The sequence below is a fragment of the Apteryx mantelli genome, chromosome 1, assembly GCF_036417845.1.
Source record: "Apteryx mantelli isolate bAptMan1 chromosome 1, bAptMan1.hap1, whole genome shotgun sequence".
NCBI lineage: Eukaryota > Metazoa > Chordata > Aves > Apterygiformes > Apterygidae > Apteryx > Apteryx mantelli.
The window spans coordinates 178,266,410-178,290,779 of NC_089978.1; the positions used below are offsets into that span (position 1 = coordinate 178,266,410).

The 24,370-nt window shown below is 36.4% G+C and overlaps 1 protein-coding gene across 1 annotated transcript in view; it reads left to right on the plus strand.

Moving 5' to 3' along the window:
* The window catches only part of PAWR (pro-apoptotic WT1 regulator), an 84,656-nt gene extending 60,915 nt beyond the window's left edge, over positions 1 to 23,741 (plus strand). The window contains exons 4-6 of the mRNA XM_067313018.1: positions 11,742 to 11,889; positions 13,263 to 13,367; positions 18,802 to 23,741. Of these exons, the coding sequence (XP_067169119.1) occupies positions 11,742 to 11,889; positions 13,263 to 13,367; positions 18,802 to 18,888 (340 nt within the window). The 3' untranslated portion in view covers positions 18,889 to 23,741. The remainder of the gene's footprint in view (positions 1 to 11,741; positions 11,890 to 13,262; positions 13,368 to 18,801) is intronic.
* Positions 23,742 to 24,370: the final 629 nt, after the last annotated feature.

The following is a 24,370-nucleotide window of genomic DNA, read 5'->3' on the forward strand; positions in this document are numbered from 1 at the left end:
ATGATGCTGTCTTCCGTATTTATACTCCTGGGTTCTCAGAAACATGGTCTAGTGATGCTTTTTACTGCTGCAGGGTTTTTTGAATCATGTGTAGACTTATTTTCATGACCTTATTATCTATACAATTTCATGATTAGTTTCTTATTAATCAGACACATTTTAGTTCAGTCTCCACTTCCTGTTCAGTTCCTGTGCAGAATTTCCATGCTATTTGTATCTGCAGAATACTTAGCTGTGTGTCGTAGTACTTTGTGGCTTTTCGTAAACCTTTACCTTTACTGTGTTCACGTGCTATACTATGTCATATGCAAAAACTTGGTTGTGTGCATGGGGGATAATGATATAAAAGTTTGAGTAATCATACACATTCCTAACTTACTTGAAGATAAGCTAGTTCTTCTGATTAGCATTGCAAAAATAGGAAAGTCCAAAGCTAGGAAATGCTAAAATTAGACTTGTTTGTGCAGTCTTCATTCAGTTTGATTTATTTAGATATATGATGTACCTTCTTTGTTCATGAACTCTTCCTCTCAGGACTTGCATCACATTCAGGAAGAATCATACTTGCTGCGAGCTGCTGTCCAACATTTTGTTCAGTATGTGGCCTTATATCTTACTTATTGCATAGTTTTCTAACCTCATGTTGAAAACAAATTATTATTTTCCTTTGAGGTCATCATGGTACCCGTGGACAATATTCAACTACTTTAATCACAAAAGTCCTTGCTTATTCTTGCAAACTGTTGGCTTATTTGCCTCTTCCAACTTCTGCAACAAGTAGAGGTCCTAGAGAAAAGAACCTCCTCTACAGTAATTCTCATTCGTTGTAATGTAGATCTGACCTATGTGCCAAATACCGCAGAAGTCCCCTGGAAACAGAAAATGTAGTTATGTGATTACAGCTATTTACAGAATGTATATGTTAAAAGGCTGAAGATCATAAACTGCTTGAAGACTCTTTTAAGTGTCCAGCTTAATGTGCTTTTAACAGTTTTGGTTGTACTTCCTTAGGTTTTCAAAGCAAATTGATAGCAAAGCAAATTCCAACCCACTTTGAGGTCCCATTTAAGAGTCTCTGTTACTTGAGCTGCTTCAATAACAGTTGGTCAAGATTTTTGTGGATGACCTTCAGAGACAGAGAGAGACTCTGTTAGACTTTACAGGCATATGATGACAAAAGAGAAAAGGCAACATTTTCTTAAAATCTTTGGCTCTGTTATGGACCACAAGGGAAGAATGCATTATTTGTCAGAAATTTTCAGGTCATTTTTCCTCCATCTTTACTACTCCTGCCACTTGTTGTTTGATTTCTCCCTCTTCCCTAGTTGTTCCTCACCAGAAGCGACAGCTCTTCATCTCAGCGTTCATCTTCCATCTCGCTGGTTTCCATTTCCTAGTTTGGTTAGACCCCCTTTCCTGTCTCTCCCACTTTCTCATATGTCTTCATATTTAACCACTGAGGTCCTTGTCTTCTCTCTATTCTTTCTCATGATTTCTTTTTTTGTTGTTCTGTCTCCATCTTCTGTTTTCCTCTGACTTCTAGTCCTAGGTTACTGATGCCATCCCAGGCTTCTAGTAGCTTCCCCTTCCCTTACGGTACAACTGTTTTCATGTCTGCGCTGAGATACCCAGCCTCTTGGACCTAAAAAGGGAAGAGAGATTTACCAAGAGCAGAGAAGATAGATCTGTGCTGTGTGCTTCTCGTGGAATTGCAGTCTTCACAATATGTTCCAAGGCTCAAGGAATTGCACAGAATTTACTACCTATTTAATCAGACATACGAGCTACTTTGCCTTATATGGATGCAGCAATTCATGGCTAAACATTTATATGACATTCTGAGGACCATGTTTCCCTGCATACCCACTGGCCAGAAGACGTGTTTACGAATGAAGTCTGCTGGCTGCCGTTGTGTTATTCTACTTCTGTGCTGGCTGGTTCAGACAAACTGAGTCTGTCTCCTTATACACTAAAATAAATAAAAGTTTGGTATGGGGATCTTAATCTGAAATTGTGGTCTTTCTTCAGAATTTACTTTAAAAATTTCCTCACGCCCCAAAAATTTCTTTAGGAGTTCCTTTGTAGTTGCAAGAAAAACTGCATAAAATATTTTCAAAAGAAAGTGCTGGCTCTATTGTGATCTATGATGATCCTTTAAGATCTATTAAGAACATTACCAGACTCTCCAGTATTATGCTTGTACGTGACATATTTTTGAGCGTATTTGGGAGAGCTCTGACTCGTCGTCTGTGCTGACTGTGAGCTACAGGAGATTAAAACATCTTCATGTAAGTATCTTTCTGCGGCAAGAGCCCATATCAACTTCCTCATCTTTAATCTTTTGCTAAGCTTTTCTTAATATGATATGCCTCACCTTGGCCATTCTAAGCTACTATTACTATAACTGGGTCTACCAGTTTTTGTGCTGCTTTGTGAGTAGTTGTTTTAAACCAACAAGCACATTGCCTTGAATAAATATGGTTTTCTGATTCAATTCTGATGCTATCACCATAGTTCGTGCCATCATTGATTTCTCAAACAAGTGAATGATACCAGTGTGTTCTGCTTATTGAAATATGTGAGTGTAATTTACATACAAACATATATTATGTTTCTCTTATATTTTGTGTACTAAAAAGTAAGTAATGGCAAAAGTAAGTATATGGCATAGGAATATTTTGATAACTACAGAGAATTTGTTTTAACAGCTTATTTTAAAGACTGTTTACCAGCTTTGGAGCTATTTTGCTTCTCAAAGCAAATGTTTTAAAAATGTCTTAAATTAAAAATAAACCCTGGCAAATCAGGATTTAAAATAACTCAGAAGATTTTGCATGGTTCATGGATCAGACAGATCAGGCTGGATCAGTTTACAGAAGGAGGTAGATTAAAATCTCTTAGTGATTCAGGGGTGTGTTCCTTTTGTAATTTCTGTTTATTACTGGAAACAAATACGATATGGTATGGCTCACAGACAAAATGTCAGACTTTTTTTTTTTTTTCCTCTTTTCGAATAGTGCTGCACACTGAAATGAAGCTCAACTGGTAGAGACTCTGCCCACTAATTCCAAAGGACTATATTGTGCTCTAATTAATTTTTAAACTCTTGTATGAATGTTAAATGAGCTATAAGAGATTAGTAGGTCCTAAATGGAAGTGCTGTGAAGGAAATGTTAAAGCTTTGCTGAAATTCTTGCTCAATGTTTTTAGATTACAAAAGGGCTTAAATGTGTCATTAGAACCATTATTGTGCAGAAATGAACACTTGAAATGAACAGAGGTTAATCAAGGCCCATTAAGTTTCTGGAGACACACAAGTAGATTGGGCACATCTGTTCTGACATTTCTTGACTGTTGTATACCCTTTTCAGCCAATAGGGATGTTATGAAGAAGCTGAAACACTTAGGGTTCATTTCTACAGACGTTTACGATGGTCTAAGTTGAGCCTGCTGCAGTGGCTCACTGTCCCTTGTGACAGCAGCTGTGCCAGTTGGACAGGGTGGTGCTTCAGGCAGCCCCTCCAGCTGAAAGTCAGTCGCTTCCTTTTGCTGGGCTGCTGGTTTGCTGGATCAGCTCCTCGAATGGCTTCCTGCTCAGCCACTGGAAAGCCAAAGCCAGGACAAGTGGAGGAGGCTGGGCATGTGCAGCTGCAGCGAAGACATGACTGCCTTTCCTTAGCTCAACTCTGAATGCCACGAACCCACCTTAAGCAGTCCAAGATAACAGAAGTCCTACATAGCCTATTTAGAAATAGTCTTTTATTCATTCTTCCAAAGAAGCTATTACCAACTGGCTGGGTTTCAAAGTGGCATAATTAATTAGGATTTTTCCAAATCAAGTGTAGTTACAAGATCCTGGAAATGAAAGTAAATATGCTGTAGCTGAAATCAATGAAATCTTGGATAGCTTTAATTGGATGAAAGTGCCATTGCTTTTGGACAGTGCTTCAGGAAAACACTGAAAGAGCCAAAGAGACATTGGAAGGAGCAAGATTTATTCCAGCATTCTGTAATATTGCCTTCAAACTTGACCCATTTGTGGGTACCTAATTTTATTTTATTTTAAAGGAAATGACTAGAACATCATTCCAAAACCAAACTTTCTGTCTAAAAGAGTAGTCAAAGACTGTGATGCAGGTTAATTTCACTAGAATATTTTTATTTAAATACAGCCAACCCCCCCCCCCCCACACACACATTTAAAAGCAAATCATCTTAAGTTGCAAAAGCATTTTCTGTTTTCAGTATTCCATTACGGGAATAAACATTTAATACGAGGTTGTGATAGCCTACTGGCAACAGGCTTGCTTTTTTTCCTTACCTTCTGTAAGATGCCAGGGAGCTGTGGACTGCAGGCTGAAATCTGAAGTTAGTAAACTTTTATTCAGTTAGGAAGCAGAAGAAGCAAGTTTTCATTTGCAGAGTGTCAAGCTAAAACCATTCTGCTGTTGCATGCACTACTTCTTTTTTTTTTTTTTTAAGGAAAGCATAGGCTTTCTGAGGTTCTACTCTTGTTCCATAAAATCATCAGGCATAAAACCAACTCCCTTTCTTAACAGTGTGCAAAATTCTTCACTTTAGACAGATTATATATCTAGAAATTATATTCTCATTTCTACAGAGATATCTAACTTGGGCTGGACTTTTTTTTTTTTTTAATTAAGTGTAGACTACAAGTTCAGTGATGATGTTGTTCTAACTGAGTTTTCTTTTCTGGGTTTAGGGCTCATAAAATGACGTTTGTTCAGAATACTAAAATTCCGTTCTTTGTGAAAGATATACCTACCATATCTCAAATGGTACTTTTTGCTGCTGCTGTGCATGTTTGGCCACTGGTTGGTTATAAAAAGCAAAATAATGAACCATGTATATGTCAGACTCCTTCATGACAGGTTAAGGTCTATTAAGGTCTAGTGCCTCCTTAAAAATTTTTAAATCGCTCTAATTTCTTAGAAGTTTCTGTGATATGTGCCTTCGGTACTTATTGATACTGAAAGAAAAGAAATGTTCAGTAGGGTCTTCTCCCCAGTGGAACAGAAGAGAAAGTTTTTGAATGCAAGTTTTAGGGAATATACAGAATAATTACAAAATTAATTTTCGGTATTAATGAAACCCTTCCTGTCTAGTTATTCTTTCTTTCAGCTTTCCCATAGGATCACCTGCCAAGATCACTCACTGGAGCTGAGTTGAGATATTCCAGTATTGGCAAAAGGGATCATTTTTGAGTGAGGAAAAGCTTAGTGGATTTTTGTGTGGTCTAACCTTGTGACATTAACAGCATGAAACAACACATCTTTCAAAAAGCTAAATGATCTAGGATTTATAGAGTTAAGCTAAAATATTTCTCTTATGTTGTGTTGCAACATGCATATCCGGTCCTAGAAATGTTTTTTTTTTTAAATCTTCTAGATGAAGAATAAACAGTGCTAAATATGGTAATAACATTAAGCTACAAAATTCCTTACAATTGTGTCAGTGTGCCTTGGAAACTTCACACATGCTGGAGCAAAACAATATTTATATCCATGAAAAGACATTCTTTTGCCAAGATATGCCTGCTTTTGATTTGCACTGTATCCCTCTAGATTTGCACATTGTCAGCAGGGGTTTTCTAGAGTTGTGAAATGCATGGCTCTTAAATGAATACATTAATCACATATTCTCCTATGTTTTAAAGAAAATGTTATAAGGATACTCATGGTACTTTTCATTCTTTTTCTAAGTACTGTAGAAACCCATTACATACTTTTCAGTTGTGCGATTTCTCATTTGAGTTATCCTTTGAAGACTGAACAAGAGTTTTTTGTCTTTGACTATTTAGATGTATATTATATAAGTCAAGGTATTTTTTTTGATGGATTGGACAGTGAAAGTAACTACCTTCTGCCTGGTCCCAAGGCATTCTGTTCTGCTGCTCTTAATTATATCTGAGACTGTGCATTGAAGGTAAATACCATTGCTATTAGGAAGAAAATAGCTATGGGAAGAACACTCTATTAAATTTGTAATTTGAGAATTCATGACTTCTAATACGTATTTTTTAAATTAGCAATATTTTTATATATAATGATCATAATGGAGAACATGATCCCACTTCCTCCGTAAGCTCTTTTTAATTAGCTGGTAATGCTTATCTCTTAAGATTCCATTAGAGTGCTTTTAAAGGAGTAGACACATGTTCTAAAGCAAAAAAGTTATGACTAGTTAATGATGGAGTGCCTACCAGCTGAGCAATGACAGATTAGTGTACACCCCAAAAATATGTGGAAATGGCATAAAATTAACATGTTAGGTCACATAACTTTCCCACTTTGGCTTCTGTTCCTATTCCTTAGAAGGCTATATCTATAGTTCATGAAAAATCAGTTGATTTGTGTAGTCTTCTTACATTTTGGACACATACTTGTTTTTCCTCCCTTGTGTTATCATCTGTTTAACAAGACTTTTGGTATACACTCTGTTGCGAGTCTTTCCTTTTTGAAATAGAATTGTTTAGCTTGGTTTTTAATGTACCCCATTTGTAAAACTTTTAAATCTTTAAAAATAAGCTAGGATAAATATAAATGCATATTTAGAGTTGATTACCAGTATAATGAGAGCTGCATCGCCCAGGTATTCTTCTAAGTAGTGTACTTGGATTAAAGTTGTATTTCGCTTTTCATTTCAAATATGCACTCAGATGTGTAAACATATAAACACAGAAGTTATCTGTATTTTAAACTAATCAGCTACACAGGCCAAACCTATGTACCAAGCTCTTGGGTAGGAGCCAAAGGCAGAAACTATTGGGTAGGTGAGCTGTTACTTCTGGTCAGGACTACTGAATATGGGGGTGGGGGTGAAGTTTCTGGAAGAAATTATTTTCTAACATATATAGGAACTTTTTACATGTATTGGTAGCTCAATTTATTGTATGGAGAGTTATACTAACACTGTGGAGATGCATGCTATTTGATACTGTATCTTTAAGTGAAGAGAGACCTTGAGTATATTAAGAATGACTACACGTCTCTGTGGGCGCAGGAGAAGGGCAGGGATGACACATGGAGAGGTCTCCTCAGTCTGACCACGAAGGCAAAAAACTTGGGAAATATTAGACCTATCTTGCAGGTCAGTATTTGGTGCAGCTGATGCCATAGACAGGGATTTGGCTTTTTCACCCATGAGCCCCTCTTTGAGGACTGATGAGGAAAGACAGGATTCACCTGATGAAGTGAGACAAGAGCATCTTTGCTAACAGGCTGGCCAGCCTGGTAAGGAAGAATGACAGGAGAGGGAGATTATAACCCATAGTTCAGTGAAGAATGATGGACAGGAGTGGAAAGCAAATGATGCAGGGTGGCAGGAAGAAGAGAGAACTCAGAAATGATTAAACATGGCGAAAGGAGACTTTCTTTAAATGTATGTACACAAATGCAGCCTGGGAAGTAAGCTGGAGGAACTAGAGTGCCTCATGCATTCACAGGACTACCAAATTGCTAGAATAGCTGTGTGGGTGTGGTGGGACAACTCGCACAGCTGAAGTACTGTGATGGACCAATTGATACAAGCTCTTCAAGGAAGACAGGCAGAGAAGATGAGGGGGTTTGCCTTCTTTGCAAAGGAGCAGAATAGATAGAGGAAGCTCTTCTATGGGACAGATGACAGGTTGGTTGAAAACTTGCAGGTCAGAATCAGAGGAGAGGCCAGTGTGGTGACAGTGTGGTGGAAGTTTGTTACAGGCCGCCTGATCAGAGTGAGAAGCAGGGATGAAGTTTTCTTTAAACAAATTGAGGGGCTTCAGTCTCTCTGCTGTCTGCTGGAAGGGCAACATGGTGAAGCCCAAGCAATCCAGAACATTTCTGGAGTGTGTCAGGCTAATAACTTGTTGATACAGGCACTAGATGGGCCAACCAGGAGTGATACACAGCTGGATCTGCCATTCACAAGCAAGCAAGAACTGGTTGGGGATATGATAATCAATGGCAGCCTTGGCTGTAGTGACCATGAAATAATGGAGTCGAAGGTCCTGAGGTGAATGAGGAAGGAAAGTAGCAGAGAGAGATTATGAGATCAGACTTTGGATTATTCAGGGAACTGGTAAGTGGAGTCCCATTGGAGGCACCTCTGAAGGGCAAAGGAGCTCAGGAAAGCTGACAAGACTTTAGGGGCAACCTCCTCTAAGAGCAAGAACAGTCCATCCTGGCACCATGAAAACAAGATGTATCAGGAAGCTGGCCTGTTTGAAGAGGGAACCCATGCTGGAGCTCCAGGGCAGAAAGGTAGTGTACAGGAAGCAGGGACAGAGTACAAAGGATGGATTTAGAAGTGTTGTGCAGGCTGATTCCCAGTGACTGAAGAGTATTGCAGCCATCTTCAGAAAATGCCAAAAGGTCAACTCAGGGAACTACAGACAGGACAACCCCGATAAAATCTTGCAAATGATTCTGTTGGAACACAGTGCTGGGCACAGAGAGACGGTGGTGAATGGGAACAACCAGCATGGATTTACCAAGAATAAATCATGTCTGACCAAGCTGATGGCCTTCTGTGATAAAATGTTTGGATTTGTGGATGAGGGGAGAGCAATGGATGTATCTTACCTTGACTTTAGCAAGGTTTTTGACATTGTCTCCCACAATATTCTTGTATCCAAGTTAGGACTTTATGGTCTAGGTGGGTGGCAGCTGGATGTGTCAGCTGTTGGATGATTGGGTTTAGAGGGTTGTGGAACTGTACTTGATGGCCGGCCACAAATGGAGTATGACAGGGTCTACTCTGGAACCTGTCATGTTTAACATCTTTATCAGTCATTTGGAGGAGGTAATGAAGTGCAGTCTAATAAGTTTGCAGGTGACACCAAACTGGAGGTACCAGTCAACACAGTTGAAGGCAGGGCTGCCATTCAAATGGACCTAGTCAGGCTGGAGGAACAGGCTGACAGGAATATTATGAAATTCAGCAAGGACCAATGCAAAGTCCTGTACTTGGGAAAGAAGAAGCTCCAGCAAGGATAAAGGCGGGGGGCTGACTGGCTGGAGAGCGGCTCTGCTGAAAAGAAGCTGGGATTTATGGTAGACAGCAAGCCGAACTTAAGGTAGCAGTGACCCAGCAGCAAAGAAGATTGACAGCATCTTCAGCTGTATGAAATAGGCACAGCCAGTAGATTGAGGGAAGTTTTTATCTTCCTTTATTCCTTGTTAGACTGCATCTAGAATACTGCATCCAGTCTTGGTCCCCCCTGTATTAAGCACACTGATCTGGAGGAAGTTCAGCAGAGAGCCACCAAGATGGTGCAGGGGCTGGAGCACATGGCATATGAGGAGAGACTGAGGGAATTAGGCTTGTTTAGCCTGGAGAAGAGAAAACTTAGAGGGACCTATGAGCAGGCTTCCAGTACCTACAAGGAAATTATCAAGAAGACAGAGCCAGGCTCTTTACAGTTGTGCATGGTGGGAGGACAAGACACAAAGGGCAGAAATTGAAATGAAAGTCTCTAATTTGATAAAAGGAAAAGCTTTTTCACTAGGTAGGGCATCAAGTATTGGAACAGGTTGCCCTAAAAAGTCGTGCTGTCTCCATCCTAAAGGTTTTCATGGCTCATCTGGATAAAGGGCTTTCTCTGAGCAACCTGGTCTCATAGCTGACCCTTCTTTGAGCAAACGGTTGGTCTAGAGACCTCCTGATGTTTCTTCTAAGCTGAATTATTCTGTAATCCTATTTATTGTATAAATTAAACCTGAATGGTCCATTTCTATTTTTAAGAGTGGAACATAATGTTTGCGATAAACTTCATCTAAAATTTATCTTCAGTAATTACAATATTCATGTGTTGAAAGCTTTTCATGTTTCTAAAAGATATTTATCTTTTAAACAACATTGATGTTGTTCTTTAGCCATTTGTCTTATGTCAAGGATAATGTTCACTGAAGATGTTTTTTTCAAAAGCCCTTCTTCTACCCTCCCCCCCTTTAGAAAGACTAGGAAGACAGTCTTTGGGGATCATGCAGGAAGATACTTTGTCCGCCCAAGGCTTTTAGCATAGCATTCTGTCATTTCAGTGAATGATTCTAGACAGCAACTTCATAGGTCCCTGTTTTTACAGTTAGTCCTATATACTGACATCATCCTTTTGATTTGGCTTCTGCAGTGTATTTCTTTCATACAGTGACGCGGGATACCACATAATTGGCTTCTGGGCGTCACAGGAGGAGGGAATCAGGGAGCATATTACTTCCTTGGGACAACTCATAAGCCATTGACGAGCTGTGTCCTCCTCCTCAGATCATGGAGTTTGGTATTGATGTGCAGTCAAGGAGTCTGCTGTCTGCTGGAACTGCGTATGTGATTCATGGATGACTTTTGGATATCCAGAGAGGGGACTTTCCCTCGTCCTCCCAACCCCACAAAAAAACCCCATGACATTAGAATATTTTCATTAGGGAGAGACTTTCTCAGTAACTACCTAGAACTTTGACATTTTCCAACAAAAATCATGGTGTCGCACACCACATGCACATTTTTCCATTTTATTTCATTAATACCTAATAAGCTTCAGGTCAGTCACCTGACCTGGATGTGGGAGTACTAGAACTGCTGAGTAGGTAATTATTTCACTGAATGTAAGAGCACAAACTTTAGCCCTTTCTTTTCTTTCATTGCTTTTGCTCTTGGCTGCTTTTATATCTGATGTTCTTCCCAACTTTCCTTATCCAAGAAGAATGTTCCTTAATCCTGAAGTGATGAATAGGTAATTTTTCTTTTAATTTGAGGTGTATCAGTCCAAATACTTTGTGCTGTTTTCTCCCACAGTGCTAGTAACCTGGCTTTAATCAAGTTCTATTGATGAGTTTCATATTCTTGGTCTGTTCCTTGCAACACAGAAATGCAGCTGTTTCAAGGTGACCTTTAGGTAGCCTTTTTAAAATTCTTTCTAGAAAGCAACATTTTCTTTTGTCTACAGCTCTTAGTTTAAATTTCATAATCACTGTTCAGAAAAGCAGGTCACCACCTTCTTCTGAAGACTTACAAAATGTACTAAACAACCAGTTGCTCTGTTGATGAGAACTTGCCAAATGTTTTTCTCTGAGGATTCAGGTCATATGTCTCCTGAATATTTCACTGAATTAAACAATTCCAGTGTTCTTAGATTAGTACCTCCAATAAGTGTGTAAAGCAAATAAGATTTCTTTCATGCTGGAATCTAGAATAAGAAACACTAACTCTTCAGAGCTGGTAATATAACTCAGTGAATGGATCTGTGTAGTTGCAATAACTCAGATCAAATATGGCTTCAAAACTGTCATGTCCTTAACCCAAATATCAATTCATCTTGATTTAGATTATTATCAGGCAAAAGAGTTGCTGACCTTCTCTGGTGGGGATTCAGTGGTAGAGATGATCTAAAGGTTTTTTACAGCAAATTCATATGTGCTGCTTAAATTACCCTGGCCAGAAAAGAAGAGGTTTCATAGAGAAAAAAGCAGGCAGAGTACTCTGAAATGTTGCTCTAGGAAAATTATAAGCTACAACATTCAGTCATAAGGAAATGATATTGATATTGGTTGTATCTTGAGATAGTCTAGTGCGTTACTCTTTGAGGCAGTGAATTCAGTGAGTTCTCGGTAACACAAGAGCTGTGAAATAAGTGCTCTGCAGTTTAGACTTACTTACTGAGTGCCTTGGAGAGCAGTCTATATTTGTTCCTACCACAACCATTTTATTAAATGTATGGGTGTCTGCTTTCTTCTTTATTTCTGTAGCACACCTAATGCACCAGAAGAAGATGTTGCAAACAGATATTCCCGAACAGACAGGACAACATATAGCAGATACAGCAGGGATGCAAATTCTTCTGGGAATTCTGTACCAAGTAATGCTTTGGAAAAGAGGATTGAGGAACTTGAAAGAGTAAGTACCAACTTATTTCCAAGCAGTATCCCTCTGAAATAAAGTATCTTTCAAACTCAGTGGGGAAATGCTGAGTAAAATATATAGAAGTGGTGCTAAATACTTGAACTACAGATACTTTTGGCTACAAAAATGTATAAAGAATTAGACTGAGAAGAATATGAACTTTTTAATCATCATAAATGTTTAGTTTTGATTTGGTGTATAAACAAGGAACAGTTGAGGTAAAGGTAATATGCTTAGAGCCAGCTGTGTTCTGTGTCTTTCTCGTACTTATCTCTTAACACACCAACACTGTGCAAATAACTTCTGGGGGAGTAGTGGGAGGAGATAGGTTGGCTCACTGATTGTTCAGAAAATAAGCAAGTGTACTCCTTATCTACTTCTTGTTTGGCAAATTTTAATGTACTGAAGTGTTATAAAATTTGTTATCTGGTTGTTCATTGAAGTCTTAAGCAACTCAGATGATACATTTTTAAAATAAATTTTCGTTATTTTAGAAATTTTTCATATAAACAATTTTGGGAAAAAGTAATAATGTTAAAGCTGAGTTTTTCACCTATAACAGTTTTTGCTAAACATGTCATCTCTGTAATCTATTACTAGCCTCTCTTTCTTCTTCTGAAATGGATTTTTGTATGTAACTTCCCAAATATCTTTGAATCCTTATGGATGAAAGTTGCTAAGTTAACACAATTTAGATAGACCTTATTTTTGGAAAGGATGAAAATAAAGCATATTCTTTAGAAATTACCTTTTTTTTTTTTAAGACTTAGGGAAGCCTGATTTGAGTGAAATGCTCTATAATCACCTCTTCCAAATCAGCTTCCCTCCAAAATAATTTAATTGCCAATAGCACAGAAAACAGAGGAAGATTTCAGTGCTTTTTTTCAGTATCCTGAGTCCTGATTTGTTGAATTCCTAAGGTGTAAATGTCTCATGTGAAATGTTTCATTTTTTTCTCACATTCAGATGCACAGATCTTACAGTGAGTCTTCATTTCCTTGTTAACCACAATCTAAAACAAAATTCTGTATCCTAAAGAAAAATACAATATAACAAGTTTGGAAGCTGGGACCTTAAATTTACTTATTTCTCTTTTGGGCCCCAATCCAATTTTGCATTCATGCTTAAGTTGAAAATTAATTAAAACATTATCTCTGGAAATTATCACACAGGTTTACTGTGGGTAAAATATTGTCCTAGACATGTGACTCATTAGCTCCTTGAAATGTATTTGTGGGCTTGACTTCCTGTAGAAAAGGAATTACAGGTAAGTGTTTTTTGTTTTTTTTTAATATAGTGGTAACTTAAAACTGTTTCTTTTCAAACAACCTATTCTATTTGGGACTTCAGTACATGTTCTTTTTTAGGAACTTGCAAAGGAGAGACAGGAAAATGTGAGATTAATGAAGATTACACAGGACAAAGAGGAGCTGATTGTGAAGCTGAAGGAAGAAATTGATTTATTAAACAGAGTAAGCCTATATTTTTCTATGTGGTGCTATATAAAAAGAATAAAAGGCTCCGCATTCTCTGTGCTCTTCTTTACTAGCCCATATCTGCTGGACAAGGTCAGAAGAGAATTAAGTAGAGCATATTTTGTACATGTTTAACCCTTCAGGAAAAGCATAAATAAACTATATTTTGACTTCTGTTTATCACCATTAATGGGTAAAGTTCTAGAAGCTGTGTGATTGGAGTATCTGAATTTCCTGTTGCTATAAGTGTTTGTAGAAAAAGGTTATAAAAGCATGTGTTATTTGCTACCTTTTCTTTCCCTATTCAGTAAATAGCATACCAGGCAATTAAGTTCAGTTTTTGATAGTTTTCTCAGTAAATTTTTTCCCAGGACTTTTTTCAGACAAAGTTGTTATAGCTTTCATTTCATTTTAATTTATCCTATTCTATTTGGTAGTAATAGTTTAGGTAATCTTAAAAAGATTTTGGAGTGTCTAAGTGCTTAATATTCTGACACATATTCTCATACTCTATTGTTCATCCCCAACTAAAGGCAGAACAAGACATGGGGCAGGGGAGTGAACTAGCAGCACTCATGCAAGGTGTGTAGGCAGAAGAAGAGGGGTAGAAGAGTGAGGCATCCATGGGAGTGGGACAGGATGAGAAACTTTAAAGTTAGTATAAGACTAATTTTAAGAAGTTCAAGTTTGCCCATTTTTAAGGGCAAACTGGAGCACTTTTCTAAAACACATTAGTTGACCTTATCTTGCACTCCTTGACAGAGCCTGTCAAGTGCAGAGCCTGGACATACCAGGGGAATATGCTTCTACTAATCTAATGCAGATCGTCTTGTAAAAATTCAGAACTGGCTTTGGTCAATCCAGCAATGAAAGGAGACAATAATTCTGTGTGCGTAGTACTAAACTTTTCATTTTGCATTATTCATTTGTAACAAAGTAGGACAGCGTGTTCATAGGTTTGCAGAAGAATGCACATGAATAAAGGAGCTTGATAAGATTATCATAGTGTTGCCAGCAGGTCGAGGGAGGTGATCCTCCCCCTCTACTCAGCCCTGCTGAGGCCACATCTGGAGTACTGCGTCCAGTTCTGGGCTCCCCAGTACAAGAGGGATGTGGCACTGCTGGAGCAAGTCCAGCGAAGGGCCACAAAGATGATTAGGGGACTGGAGCATCTCTCCTATGAGGAAAGGCTGAGAGAGCTGGGCCTGTTTAGCCTGGAGAAGAGAAGGCTGGGAGGAGATCTTATCAATGTGTACAAGTATCTGAAGGGAGGGTGTCGAGAGGATGGGACCAGACTCTTTTCAGTGGTGCCAAGCGACAGGACGCGAGGCAACAGGCACAAACTGAAACACAGACAATTCCATCTGAACATGAGGAAAAACTTTTTCACTGTGAGGGTGACAGAGCACTGGAACAGGTTGCCCAGAGAGGTTGTGGAGTCTCCTTCTCTGGAGATATTCAAAACATGCCTGGATGCAATCCTGTGCAATGTGCTCTAGGTGACCCTGCTTGAGCAGGGGGGTTGGACTAGATGATCTCCAGAGGTCCCTTCCAACCTCAGCGATTCTGTGATTCTGTGATCATTCAGAAATACATATCTTTTATTTCTTTTTATAAAGAAAGTTGGAAATTACTGTGTAGGATAGATAAGTATTGTCTGTTTGAGGAGGTTTCTGTTTTAATTGGGAATTGGTCTTTATGGCATTCTTCCATTCTGCAAAGAATCTGTGACGTCTAAGCTGATGGCCTTACCATAGCCAAGGAAGCTGTTCATTCCTTCTACTTAATACTGCCAGTCACACCTGACTTCCTGACTCAGAGGTCAGAAACAACAAATCAAAAGAATCAAAATCACTGAAAGCTTGTGATTTAGGACCATGGTGGTACCTAAAAGAACCCAGAAGAGTTCCAGAAACAATGTTTCTTTTCTTGCTGTATCTGAAGGATGATGTCCTCAACAAAGTCCATCAAATGTCAAAATAGAGACGATCTTTGAACATGCATAGTAAAGCCAAACAGAGCCTGTGCTTTGGCTGCACTGAAGTATGATGGCAATTTCTGCTTATTGTGTGAAAAGAAAAGATAAAACAGTATTTAGTCCTTCCAAAAAACATTCTTTATTTTAAAACCTCTTTATTTTAAAATGACTAAAAATATATCTTTCAGTGAGATATATGAAGCCATCATATCACTACTTCCTTTGTAGCCTCTCTTTAAATACAGAAGAGAAAGTTTTCTTAATTTTTTCTCCATCAGGTCAGCATTTATCATAGTGTCATCTGGTAGCTTTATTGCAGTATGAGTATTTATGTACTGGCTTTTCTTAAGAATGAAATAGCTGCCTTTTAACTTTATGACTAGTGTAAAAACTGATTTTCTTATCAAAATCTGAGACCAACATGTCCCAAATGATACTTCCATTAAAACAAATATGGTTTTACTTCCTTTTATAATAGTTGTTGGATTTTTATAGTGGCTATCCATGTGGATTTGGAAGGAAGAAAGCTTAATATATTATTAATAATAGGTAGGGAAATTGTATATCATTCTCATGAGAGAAGTGCATGAAAGTTAATGTGGCAGTCATTATATTTGCCTAAGGTTTGTCATCATAACTGAGATCATGAGAGCCAGCACTTTGAGAACCATCTGTTCTTTGTAGAACACTATTCTTTAGACCTCCATCAGAATTGGATGCTTAGTTTGGAAAAATGGTTGTGATCTTCAGCCTTCTGTTCAGATAAGGGGATGCTCTGCTAGCTAAACTCTCCGTAGTTTATGGAGAAGTCTTTTAAAAGCTTTGCTGGTAAGGAACCTCAATGGAGATCTTGAAATTTAACCTACACGTTCAGGGTACTGTCTTTTCCCTTCAGCAAAAAGTGCTGTTATTGCATATTAGGTTACACAGACATGGAAATAATTTCAAAGAGCCTAAATAACTTCTTAAGATGCCCGTTGTGTTGCATAGCTTTCTGGCTGCTCAGTGCTGTGCATGGGTAAGGCTTACATTCAAACAAATGCTTATACAGGTTTTAGTCAGTCCATGTGGTCCACAGATGCATCCTTCACTGGCAAAGATCTCATGTTACACCTGAAAAATGTTTTTTCCAAGAATTCTGAAAACTTCTTGGCAGACTTTTTCTCATTTTAAGTAATTTATGTTTTACTTTAAGAAAAAATATTTTACCGAGACCTGTCAGGGCATCACAAAGAAACTTAAAGAACATGAATGACATTCATATTGAGAACCAGAAAAGGCTTTCTGCCATAAATGGCTTTGTTCCAGTAGATTAGCCGCTTAAATTATGTCTACCACCTTTTTTAAAAGAAAGGCATAATTGGTTTATAAAAGCCTCAACTGTCTGAAGAGAAAGGCATTTCAGTACATTTAAATATTTTTAAGCTAAGTTCAACTGTCGACTAGTTTACACTTGGTCATGTCTGACCTCGCTGAGATGCGATAGTTAGATGTGTGTTTGGAGGGAGTCTGTTAGTGAGGATTTACAAGCCAATTAATGTCAGTTGTGTAGTCACTGGTTCCTTTGGTATGTGAAGCCCAAGCTTCCTGCCATTGCGTCCCTTTTTTACTAATAAATATAAATTAAATTAGAATTGTAATTTTGAATAAGAAACTTTAAATTCCAGACTGGCAAAAAACACATATCAGCCCATTATTTCCATAGATATTTAAAACGCAGTTTGTTATTATTACTGGCTTATATTCAAGAAACTCTTACTTGGAGTAATCTTTGGAATGTTATTCTTGCAGTGTAGACATTTCACAAACTTTGTATTTCATTTTGAGTAAATTTCAGATATTTTTACACAAAAGCCATTTAAGCAGCAAAAGCCCTTTAAGCAGGCTTTAATTAGGTCATCAGCATCTAATGGCTAGGTTAACAGCAAGCTCAAACACAGTATTATGTATACAGAACTGAAAAATTATTATTTTATTGGAAAAGTATTGTCCCTTCCATCTAATTATTTCCCTTTGCTGTGCTATTGACCTGAACTGCACAAGAAAGAAAACAAAGTAGGTTTCTCACAATTACATCATAAACTGTAATTACAGTGACTTGCTCTATCATAACTTTTGCAGGAGTAGATGTTTAAGTCACTTGTATCTGTAACTTTCAGAATAGTTAAATGCTGTTCCTGGAAGCCATCCGTGCTGTGATGCAATATTACTTCTGTTAGGCAAAGAAAAGTTTATACTAGTGATTTCTTTATTGCACATTACCAAAACAAAAGAGTAATTGCAAAGGTATTGCAGTATGGATTTGGGCACCAATTGCCAAATCACCAAATCTGTACTTTAACTGGCAAACTGAAGAGACTTTTTTAATCATAATATCAAATTTAAAAGTCTCTAAAGTCTCCAAAGTGCGCTTTTGGAATGACCCCACTAAAAAGATACAAGGAAATAGGCTCCTTATGTCAAATACCATTTAACAAATTAAAGGTTGAAGAGAGAGAATATTTTTCCCTACTATTGTTTTATATTTAATTTAGCATGGTGACAAGTAGGGATTTGCAGACTTCAATGCAAAGGCAGCTAAAATCTCTGATCACAATCCTGGTCTGTCTCCTTTGCCTGCCTGCCTGCCGTTTTCCTCCTTAAAATGGTCTCCCTGGGGTCACTCCTTTATTTTATTCAGTTTTTATTTCTTGATCTGTTTCTTTCATGTTCTTCATACAGTAAAACTATATTGACTGAAGTATTGCATATAGCAACAGCCAAGTTCACTGTTTTTCACTTAGAAGACTTGAAAAGACTTGATAGGAAGTCAAGAAGTGAAATGGGAACTGTTTAAATACAGTCATTGGTGGAAGAGGGAAGGACATTTGGGATAGAAGTAATCTATTTTAAGCACTCGGTAGCAGTTTAGATAGAAGGTACAATATATCTCATAACTTTTTTCTAATAGAAAATTGAAAAATGGGTGAGCAGGACTTTTCCTGATTTTTTTATATTTAATTTAGAACACAAAGCCAACCTTATTGCCATAGTAAGTAGTGATTCATATGTGCAAGTGTAATTATTGCAGACAAGCACAGTCTGGGGAGCAGAAGCAATAGCTGACTAATACACTGTAGGCATATGCCAATAAACTAATCACGTCCGTCCTATTTTGGTTTCCTGTTGCATTCATTCCTTCTGTGGCTCCAGTTTTGATTATATGTTTCCACTTAAAGGTGCTTATACATGGGAATATAATATTAATGTTTTGTAATTATGGTAACAGATGGAAAAATGCAGGTTTTAGAAGATTTAAGGGTAGCTACTATGAAACTCTAATTCCTCATCTTTCAATACACCATATCTTCTTGATATCAGAGCCAAGGTGCTAAATTCTTGCAGCTACTAATTGAGAGTTTATGTTTATGTTCTGAAAAATGTTTGATTTTATTTTCCCTTTTCCTTTCACAGGACCTAGATGATATAGAAGATGAAAATGAACAATTGAAGCAAGAAAATAAAACCCTGTTAAAAGTTGTTGGACAGCTGACAAGGTAGAAGATTCAAGCCTCAATGAGGAAAGATTTTTAAAAACTACTGATTGAATGTTAAGGTCAATATAGTAATACTTCCTGTGTTGCAGTATGTTAAAATAACTGTCTTTATATTTATTATTAGGAAACCAGATGGATGTTTATTTTCATAATACTTTCTTCTTCATTCAGTGAAATGGCATCAATTTGGGGGTATATTTTTAACTTTCTTTTCAAAGGAAAACAACAATTTTGACATATTTCAAAATATTAAATTCAAAATTATTTGGGTTTTGTATCTTCAAATTACATCTGGATAAATTACAGTAGTTTAAAATTCATAGCACCAAGATCACTTTCAGTCTATGTGGGTGTATATTTTTTGAATGAATGGAAGCAATAGATATAAGCTTTGTTTACACAGATCCAAAATATATATTTTGGCAACTATTTCTTTTTTTGTTTAAACAGCTGTAAAGTGGATGCCTTATTACTGATGTATAACATTTTGCAGATTGATTACTTGCTCTAAAAACTCTTGTATGTTGAGGTTTTTTTACCATATCTGAAAGACTGATGAAGTAGAGAGTAGCTTTTTTTCCTGTATAACAGTATTCTGGCAGGAGGGGGAGGTTTTATTAAAAAAAAAAAATCAATATATCACCTGCAGTATCAGCATTAATGAGTTCTTAGAATCATATTGAAGTTGTGCACTGTAGTTTATCTTAAAGGTTTTGCTTTAGCAATGAAATGCAAGTTTTCTATCAAACAATAAGTTTTTTGGTGTGTTGAGAATACAAACAAAGCCTGGAGCTTTCATTTTTGCAGACACTTTTGCAATACACTTTTATTTAAATCTGTCTTCTTAAAATTTGTAGTGATCATAATCAATGTGAGTTTTTTGATGTTTTCATTTTTTAAGCTGGGTCAAAATTTGTGTATATAACAAACAAAAGAGGAGTATGAGTGATTCATGCTCTTTTGAAATAGCAAATGGTTTTAAAAAAACCTTTTATCCTTGATTTTAAAATAACAGGGTGTTTAAAAAGTGCCTGTTTTAGATGTTACAAACCACTTATGTTGATATACTGATTCTATTATAGCATGACAGTACACAAAATTTTCTTTTTACATAAACCACAGACTTCAGTGAAAAATTTTCTCCTTAAAATTCTTGTTAGGCTGAGATATGATGTACTTTGTTTCATGTTAATACAGCACACATTTCATCCCTAATCTGAATAAAATATGTAAGTCATTTGAGTCAGGAGACCAGAAGTGAAATCATTTTGTAGGCTTTTTTCTTGATGATTTTGAAGCTCAGTGCTGGAAAATGGCATGTGTTTAGTTTTTGTTACCTTAAAACTTAAGGACAACTTAAATATATAGTGATGATCATCATCTAAGATTTGCCAGTTGCTTCCATAATTTCTATTTAATGAGTATAAGAGATTTTTAAACTTCAAATCCAGGAATTAATAGTACACATTGGATACTTTTGAATATAGACTAGGTTATTCTAGATTCATATAGTCTAATAAGGAGAAGACTTTCATAGCTTTAAAGTATTTTACAAGACACTTACGTTCCAGGAACCCTTGAGGTTTTTCTTCACGGTGGAAGAGATCCTATAGGAGACCATTTAAAACCTTAATACAGTGGTTTAAACGGTTTAAGGATTTTGCATAGGCCTTCTGAACTATGATATTCACCACTGAATATGGCTCCTAATATTAGTCAAGCAGTAACAAGTCCCTTAATTTATCACTTTCATAAAATCAGAAATCTAAAGTCATAAAAAATAAATTTCCTTGAGATTATACATTCTTAGTAAATATGAAACTTTCATTGGAAAAATGTGATTTTCTTCTTTGGGTACTAGATAGGAAATGTACCTATAGATTTAAGGCATGGGGAGTCAGACATTGGAGTATCATCAAGGAAGTGAGACATTAAAACATCTACGGACAGATATTAATACAGAACACAGATATTAATGCAGAGTTGTACATGAGATGTTTTATAAACTAGTACATGAAATGTTTTATAAACTATATTTCATATACATTTTAACCCAAAGGACAATGAAGCAAAGAAAATAAACAAGAATTACTTGTCATCGTATTTCCTCTTCTTGGTTTGCATGCGTATTGACTAAAGCTTAGCAGCAGAAATTCCAAAATTAGAATTCCCTTTTTAACCTAGAAGTCCAGATGATGGGAATATTTATCTCATGGCAGAAGCACTTAAGATACCCTACCGTGAAGAGATAAGGTCAAAGGAAGTTTCCAAACCTTTGGAAAGAGTAAGGCTTCAGCTAGAACATGTGAACAAAGGGACTGTGGGAACTTGCAGAGAAAGTACCGCAGGACATTAGTGTTGTTCTGTATTACTATACAGATATAAAACTCTTCATGATCTTAAAAATTCCCACAAATTGTATCTTGAAACACAACACTTCTGCTGACATTTCTTAAGATTTAGAGAGTTTTGGGGAAAGAAGTATTTCAATAATATAAAATTAATTGTAACTTATCAACTCTAGGGGAGAAATTTAGTAGTCTCTAGGAAAAAGTACATATGTAGACTCTTAATAATCATCTAGTTGTTACTTGCCATTATGTTTTTATTTCATTAGGGTATCCTTATAGTCAAGCTCAAACATAGAGTAAGTTTTTTTTCTTAGGTGGTTTGAAGGGATTGAATTACCTTGCCAGCAATTTGCTAACCCATGCCCACTTGCTCTCCAGTCCAACACCTCGATTGTTCTTAACTGTGTGATTTTAAAGCAGAGACACTACTTAGCCAAGTGGGAACCCACCTCACTAGGAAGGCTGTATATTTCCTTAATGAATCTGGGTATTTCTGTAACTAGGCTAAATTAATTTGCTAGCACTTTTTTGGTTTGCTATGTAATATTACCTGTATGGGTAAATCTCTTGAAAATTCCTGAACTTATAATTTGGACCACACTGCAGAGGATCTAGCATCTGTATTTCTTGGAAACCTGGATTATCTAGAAAATTTAAACAGAAAAGTATCTCCATTGGCTAAACTAATAAGACAGAAATTTTTTTCAAGACGCTTTAATAATGAACGATATGTAATACCTATTTTGATCATGAAAATGATGGTCACATGCTGTTGTATAGAAAACAGATACTGCATCCAGAGCTGAAGGTTAAAATAGTGCAGAAATACTTTTACCATTGATAATACCCATTAATTTTTTTGGGATTTATTCCCTAAAATAGAATATTAACCATATATAAATTTTGATGATTTTTACAAGGAAATCCAAAATTGTTCTTTTTCCATTTTTAAATAAATAGATTGCTATGATTAAGTTTGATGTTATTTGATGTATATATTAACCAGAAGAGTGCAGTCTGTATTTTGTATCTTAAAAGAAAAATCTTTCTTTGTTAATTACCAGATTTGTATTGACACATTCAGAGATTATTTCTTCTCTAGGTTGGCTCTGAATTTGAGGGATAGAGTGGGAAAAGAGGATAACAAGAAATAAATCAAGGACTCCAAAGCAGGAAGTATAATCTTGTGAAGTTTTTTATTCAGATGTACTGAGAATTAGCTGTAGAGAGATTTGTGATTGGCATAAAAAATATAAAAGATGTAGGGGCTTTAGTTCATTTGAAAAAACTGATCAATCTACAGCAAAGCTCTTTTCAACTTGCCTGGTATCATTACCACCACTTGGAAACTTCCTACCATAAGAGAGACCAGTGCAGATACTGAAGATCAAATTATTTTTAAAACTTTGCTGTGAGGGCAGAGGTACACTGAGTTCAGCTGTGGTTATTTCCAGCTTAATTGAAATAAATCAATATTAGTAGCCAAGTGGAAAGGTGATTATTGGGAAACAAACACATGAATTATAACTGTAGATACTATCAACATGTTACTAAGCATCAGTATTTCTTGAGTTCAAAGACTCCTTTATGAAGATTGAGTCAGTCCATTCTCATCAGTATTAATAATCATAAATATCTGGTATTTTTAATAGAAAACATATCCATTGTAGTAGGAGAAATTAACACTGCAAGCCATAACTTAAAAAATGAAAAACAATAAAAGAAATTTATGCTGGTACCAGTATCTGCTGAGACTAAGGAGCTAAAAGAAATGAAGATAAAAGAAAATACTCTAAGGTTAAAGTACCTTCTGTAGTATTTTTAAAAGTTTAGCTAAAAATGAAACGAATGAATTCTGGATCTTGTCACTTAATTTAGTTTGGAAGTTCTCTGCTAAAATTTCACTACAGATCTGTTCGAGTCAGTCATTCTGGTGTCAGTACCTGCATAAGGAGCATTTCTACTTCTGTTATTAAGCATTTCTTTAGAACTACTTAAATATATTCAAGACATAAAGGACTTTGATATGTATTGGATATAAAAGTCATGATCTTCAAGTATGTTAACTTACTGTAGCAAATCTCTGTCTACCATTTCTCCTTGTACTGCCACAGATGTACATTACCTTGTTAATTTAACCTTTTTGCTTTTACTTCTAGATTTCTGGTGTATTGTTCTTGTCCAGGGTTATGGCTAGTTGTGATTTTTCTGTTCTGAAAAAATTGAGATAGTTGAATTTTCCTCTGAAAATAATTTTGTATTCGTAATGCAGAGTCATTTTTTTAAATATCCATTTTACGCATTCAAAAAGTTGACACATCATTGAACTATAAATAACTAAATATCCATTTTAGTTTTGAACATTGACTACTTGTGATATTATTTGTGATAATATCAGTTTAAAAGAAGATGTTGAGATATTTACTATTTGCAGGTAAAAAATATGCTTTTAACCTAACAATAAAAACTGTGTGCCTTTGTCCAAATAAAACAAAGTTCTTTTTAATCCAGACTGACTACTTATTGTGTTCAAAGGAGAATTTATATTGTCTGGCTAAAAGATTGACAACTGGATTTGCCCCCAGTGCTGAGAAGCTCCCAAACAGAACTGATAGAATTTTTATATATATACATATATATATGTATGTGTGTGTGTGTCTGTGTGTGTCTATGTATTCAGATTCAATTTTTCAAGTACACCCACACACGAGAGAAGTCCCCATACTTCCACTGTACTAATTTTCTACTCTCATTCTGCCTTCAGGAACTTAATGACTATCCTTCAGTGAGTCAGATGGAAATGGCCTTTTCTCATACTTCAAAGTTTAAGTTTAGCTTTTCCCAGGAAAAGGGGATTAAGGATGTTACAGTGGTACTGCTACACAGGTTAAGTGAATTGACTTCACAATGCATTTTATCTCTGAAACTTCTGTATAAATATGTGTTCTCTTTCCCTGCACAGACAGAATCAGTAAAGACAGCCTCCTCCTCATGCATTGCTACAGACTACAAATAGAACAAGTGAGCAATACTGTGGATCATCAGTAAACACTAGGGAGATTAAATGAATTGTGATACAGTTTTATAAAGTTTAGAGTATTGACTGAAGAAAACAACCTGAAACATGAATGCATG